General features: G+C 41.4%; 1 protein-coding gene across 1 annotated transcript; it reads left to right on the top strand.

Annotated features, from left to right (window-relative positions):
- Positions 1-276: 276 nt before the first annotated feature.
- On the top strand, positions 277-1,826 carry LOC120743158. Its single transcript, XM_040046737.1, has 2 exons — positions 277-406; positions 697-1,826. The coding sequence occupies exon 2, from the start codon at positions 706-708 to the stop codon at positions 1,594-1,596; it is 891 nt and encodes a 296-aa protein (XP_039902671.1). The 5' UTR covers positions 277-406; positions 697-705; the 3' UTR covers positions 1,597-1,826.
- The last annotated feature ends 4,174 nt before the right edge of the window (positions 1,827-6,000 follow it).

Below are 6,000 nucleotides of genomic sequence, written 5' to 3'. Positions count from 1 at the left end.
TGTGCGATTTAGTTGTTTTTTCTTTAACGTAACGTAACGTACAGCCTAAGCCTAAGAATTTAATTGCCAAATAAAAACTGAAACGTCTTTAATGACTGTGTGTAGTGATGTTTTTAAAGATGTTATATAAATGATCTTCTCTTGTATCGTGACCCAAAATGGCCTGACTCAAGAAGTCACAGTGGATTCTGTGGAACAGAGAAATAAAACCATTGGGTGGGTCAGTTTATTGTGTAATTCAGTTGAGTTCATTATTTGCACGTGTAATTCCAACTAAAAACACACCAGTGATTTCATAATCCTGCTGCTCCTGTCGTGAATATAAAGGCAGGAGTTTCTGTCAGAGATCAGCAGCGTTCAGCCGCCCAGAAGACTTCATCCAGCCACACAGCGTCTCTGCACACTCGTAAGTCTACAACCACTCGCTCTGCATCTGTTTTATTTCATTCTGCTGTAAAATGCCGCCCTGCAGCTGAGCCTCTTATTACCATTTTCTCATTGAAACAGTCACCCTCATGTTTTCCAGAATAGCATTTAATTCACAATACTTTTGTTTTACAGAGGTGCTGCAGGTATTATTAATGATGCCATTACAAATGTACTGCAGAATTATTGTTATTAGTTAGTCTTTTAAGCCCATTGCTGATTTCTCTCCATTTTTGTCTCTGTGTGTTTCCTTTAACTTTGTTAATGCAGGAACTCAAAATGCCCGAGTACATCATTGAACTCAAAGTGTCTTTGAATAAAGATGAGGAGGAGATTTACAGTAAGCAAGGCTTCAGTAAAATTCCTGTTAATCTAAACGATGGAGCTGGAGGAAAAATCATCTACCTTTGGTACAAGAAAGGCATGGGCCCAGGAATCACCAACATTCAATTTTCATTCAGCCAAGAGATGACCAATGGCCTGTTCGAAGCAGGATATACAAAGATCGATAAAAACCTCAATGAGCGAGCACGTGGAGACGAAATCTACCTGTGGTACTCCAAGTCTGGGGAGAATGTTCCCATCGTGGACATTGATGTCACTGAAGATGCAGATGCTGAAGCTCAGAAGTTTAAAGACAGCTGGGAGAGACTGGCCTGTGACCTGAACCGCAATGCTGGAGGAAACCTGATCTACATGTGGGTGAAGAGGGAGAAACAAACCTACATCTCTGAGATCAAGACCACTATTAACTGCAGTGAAGATCGGGATAACTTCAAGAATGGCTACATCCGAGTGGATGAAAACACCAACAGGGGTACAAATGAGAGAGGTAGTCCTACGCCTACCATCTTCCTCTGGTACCGCCTGAGCATCTACCCCAAGGATGCCTTCGGAGATCTGAAAGTCTCCACAAACCAGGACGACTATGAAAAGTATCAACAAAAAGGCTACCTGCCGGTGAACCAGGACCTGAACGAGGAGACTGGAGGAAACAAGGTGTACCTGTGGTACAAGAAAGACAGCCGCGACAAACCCATCAAGGCCGTCACTGTGATCACCAACCAAGGAGCTGTGGGGCCGTACCAGAGGGCCGGGGTCAACGTCATCCAAGAGAGCCTCAACACCGGCAACAACGGTGTTCCCATTTATGTGTGTTTTAATCAGTGAGGGTAACCATGGTAACAGAGCTGAGCATGCTCACTGATCAGAAAGATGTTTCTGTTAAAATGGTTTGATGATGGTTTTTCTTTCCTTTCTGTAATGATCTTCAATCACTGTGATCTCAGAGCTTTGACTCCACCAGCGATCATTGATCCAATCAATCTGTTTGATTAGCTCTGTATCACTTTATTCTGATGATTGTCTCTGTTTCAATAAAGCCTCTTTAGCATCTGAAATCTCTCTGTGTCGTGTGTCAAAGCTTCATGTGACGCTTGCTAACAGAATAAAGTGAGCTGAGCAGGATCAATACATAACTTCATTTAGCAGAAACCTGAGCTCACTGTGTGGACACTTTAATAACATCAGTAGGATCTGTGGTAGTAGTAGTATTAGCAGTAGTATTAATGGGTTTGTTGCAAAGCAGAAATCTCAGTAAATCCTGTTGTACGGACAAAGTGAGATCCAGATTATTCATCAGGTTTGATACGTGTTATTATTTCTGCACACTTTGCGCTACAGTATCCAGCTGGGTGACGCTGAGCTGGGTGACGCTGAGCTCTTCCAGCCTGCGGGGCAAACACCTCACATAATAAAAGCATTTCACATGCTTAGAAAGACGACTGTACCTTCCTTTGAACAGTGGGGGGTGTAACTGTGCACAGATGTTTGATGAACCCTCACCTGATGTGACGGTCAGAGTTCTTCCTTTCTTCCAGAATCAGACATGAGTGGGTTTGTAACTCTAAACAGGACTGCTGGGATCTACCCACGATGTCATTCAGTCATCATAAAAATATTCAAACTTGCAGAGAATCAAATTCTGCTCAGGTTTTCATTTGTCATCTGCTGGATCTGCAGAGCCACACAACTGCTGTAAACACCTCAGATTTGAACACTTCTCCACAACAAGGATGCTGCTACAGCCGACACACCACAGTCTTCCTGTACATAATCAAGCTAAACGTAGCATCAGAGCGGTCATTAAAATCAGCAGCTGATAAATTGTCTTCCAGTTTGATCCAAATTCAACATTTAAGATGCTCATTTGTTCTAATGTGTAGGAAACATTCAGCTCCAGGTAGCAGCAGGTCACACATGTGTGAACCTTTTTACTTTGAATCGTGTTCAGAGTAAAATATTCCAAATAGCCTGATTAAAGGAAGAAACTGGTTTTTAAATGATAATAAGTTAAACTGGAACACTTCCCAGGAGCTTGTACATATTAATGTCGTGTGTGCTGTGGGTCAGTGTCACGTAAAGGAAATGAAACTGACCAGAATGAACAGCGATGAAGAAGAAAGCAGGAGAGACCAAAGAGAGATCGACCCATGACGGACAAAGAGTGACTCAGCGTTCAAACCTTGAAACAAATCAAGCTCCAAAGAGCTCAAGAGGAATCAGAGTTTCAGAGTCCGACTGAATCTAAAAGGATTCAGGAGGTGAGGTGAGAGAAAGGTGAGCAGAACGCAGGGATGCTGGTTAAACATGATCATTCAGGCACCGTTAGTGAGGAAGAGGAGCAGAAAGTACAATGAGACTGGACAGATTTACTACAGCTGGCAGATACAGGGGATTTATGGAGTCCAGCACACTGGGGGAAAGGAAAGGAAATAAGGAAGGAAAGGAAGCCTTAAAAAGTACGCTGGCTGTCTGTCCAACCAATCAGAGAGCTCCTTACATCGCTCCATGGCTAATTTGCTCATTGATCTGAGTGAAGTTTCCCCTCCCCACGTTCTTCCAATCCAACAAAATCGGTGTGTCAAATGTTTGTGCTGCTATCATTTTAAAGATATTAATAAAAGCTTTTAGAGCTCACCCAACCTGCCCCTTCTTTACTGTGTAAAGGTTGTGAAACAGAAACTGTCGAGCCTCTCAAGATTAATACAGTAACTCCAACAATAATAGCTCATTCATAACAAACCAGCACAAATGTAGAACAGCTGCTGGATTTCATTAATATGTGTGTGTGTGTGTGTGTGTGTGTGTGTGTGTGTGTGTGTGTGGGATTTCATTTTACATGTCGGAAATAAATCTTTGATTTTTGAATCCATTTACTTATTTCTCTTTTTAAATCGTGTTTTAAAAAATATTTTGAAAATGTGTTTTTTAATTTGCAATTCAAAACTGGTTTTTGAATCGAGGGTTTTATTGAGAGTTTAATTCTTTTTTTGTGAAATTCATTTTTGATTTGAAGTATTTAGTGATGGACTAATATTTCATTTTGAAATACTGATTTATAAATAGCGTTTTTATTTTAAATTAAATTATTGGAGAATAAATTACTGTCCAATACTGGTATTGGACACGTGATGTTTTCTAATCGAAATAAACTGAACATTATGTTTTTAAAGAATAAATATTAAAAAAAAATGATGCAGATGCAGCAAATACACAAAACACTCAAATGCAAATTTTGACAATTTTTTCATTGTTCTGGCTGTAATGTACGGAGGGCTGGGAGTGCCAAAATTCAGTTTTTAAAAATACACCACAAAATAATTAAATTTCATTAATTAAAACGAAAATTATTTATAAACTATGTAAATAAGTAAATATAATTCATTTCATTTTAAAAATTTAATAAATTATTTACTATTTTAATTTCAAGTAATGACACGTAATAAATGGTAAATGTATTTATATAGCGCTTTACTAGTCCCTAAGGACCCCAAAGCACTTTACATAACCAGTTATCTATCCACCCATCACACACATTCACACACTGGTGATGGCAGCTACAATGTAGCCACAGCCACCCTGGGGCGCACTGACAGAGGCGAGGCTGCCGGACACTGGCGCCACCGGGCCCTCTGACCACCACCAGTAGGCAACGGGTGAAGTGTCTTGCCCAAGGACACAACGACCGTGACTGTCCGAGCCGGGGCTCGAACCAGCAACCTTCCGATTACAAGGCGAACTCCCAGCTCTTGAGCCACGATCGCCCCGTGGCTCAATAATAAATTATTTAGTGATGTACTTGATCATTCTGACACTCCTGTCTGTCAGGTCTGAGGTAATGAGCAGACTCAAACAGACTTTATTTACAGTGACAGTTACTGTGGTTCCCGTGGCGATTTCTCCCAAATCCCACACAGTGCTCATGTCCGTGGTGGGAACTGTACAACAGCTACTCCCAATCTGTACAGTGGTTCCGCTTCCATAACTCCGGTCCCAATTCCTGGTGGAGAAAGTCAACAAGGATATCCAAACACACACAAAGTTTTCAAAAGCTATCCACGTCTGTACTGACGAGCACACTCGACGATCCAGTGTCGACTGAAGCTCAGCCACGCCGCTAAATAGGAGAGGGCTGGTGAGCAGCAGGTGAGGCTGACTTCAGCACGGGAACACTTCCCGGTCAGATGACGCTCGAAACCGGACTTCCGGAAACAAACACACATGTCAACACACACACAGGGAAATAGGGGACCGGGAGAGGAGCCGAAACAAAAAACAACACACGGACACAATGGGCAAGTTGAGCAGCGAGGACTGCCAGATCATGACACTGTCCCTCCATTACAGCGTGAAGGATTACCAAATCCAGATTACTGGTACTCTAACTGGGCTGCTGGGAGGGACAAAATTACACAGAATAAAAATCTTTTACTGATTAATTTAAATCTGATATTATCAGAAATATTGTGGAATATTTCATTAGTAATAAATTAATTTTTTTTATTCACAAATAAGAAAGTTATTCCTGCTGCTGTCAGCTATCAAAGCAGGTCTGACCCAAACCCCAAAACATGAACATGTCTTTGTCTACCCAGATAGCAAGACGACATTGAATTGATGTTGATTTTTCATCCGATCCGTCGTTATGGTCAGGGTTGAAATGCCAATGTTGTAACAACATTGAAATACTGTGGTAAACCGACGGTCTTACTATAGGGACGTTGTAATGATGTTGATTTACCGTTGTTTTTTTGTCATTGATATGTGATCTATTTGTAGTCGACCAGGTGACAACAACAACGTCGAGAAAACGTCTATTTATAGTTGACCATCATTCGGCGCCGGCCACCATCAAAAAGCCATCGATCTATAGTTGAGCGTTAAATTGCATTGCAACTGAGCGGGTATAAAGTACCGGAGGCAGTAGATTTATTGTTCTTTTGTTATCAATGATTTCTGGTCTAGTTCACCAGCTTTAAAAAAATCGTGTCGACCTGCAATTTATGTATAGTTGACCGGGAAATTAAAGCAGCGATCACTTGGACTATTCCGCAGCACCCCTCTCAGTGGTACATCCCTCCAGGTAACCATTGTCTTGTACAGTAGAGCGGGACATTAGATTTACTCTCAGCGGAATTGACCGGAGAAGGCATCAGTTCATGCACTGCAAAGTCTATCAACAAAGAAAACATTTTTGTTTCATACTTTTCCGTTATATTCCCTTACAAAGCT

Source organism: Simochromis diagramma, unplaced genomic scaffold (genome assembly GCF_900408965.1).
Source record: "Simochromis diagramma unplaced genomic scaffold, fSimDia1.1 OVJJ01000038.1, whole genome shotgun sequence".
Classification (NCBI taxonomy): Eukaryota; Metazoa; Chordata; class Actinopteri; order Cichliformes; family Cichlidae; genus Simochromis; species Simochromis diagramma.
This window is presented reverse-complemented; position numbering and strand designations above follow the sequence as displayed.

Excerpts from the sequence above, each read along its gene's own strand:
- LOC120743158 (XM_040046737.1), top strand. The coding sequence starts at position 706 with ATGCCCGAGTACATCATTGAACTCAAAGTGTCTTTGAATAAAGATGAG.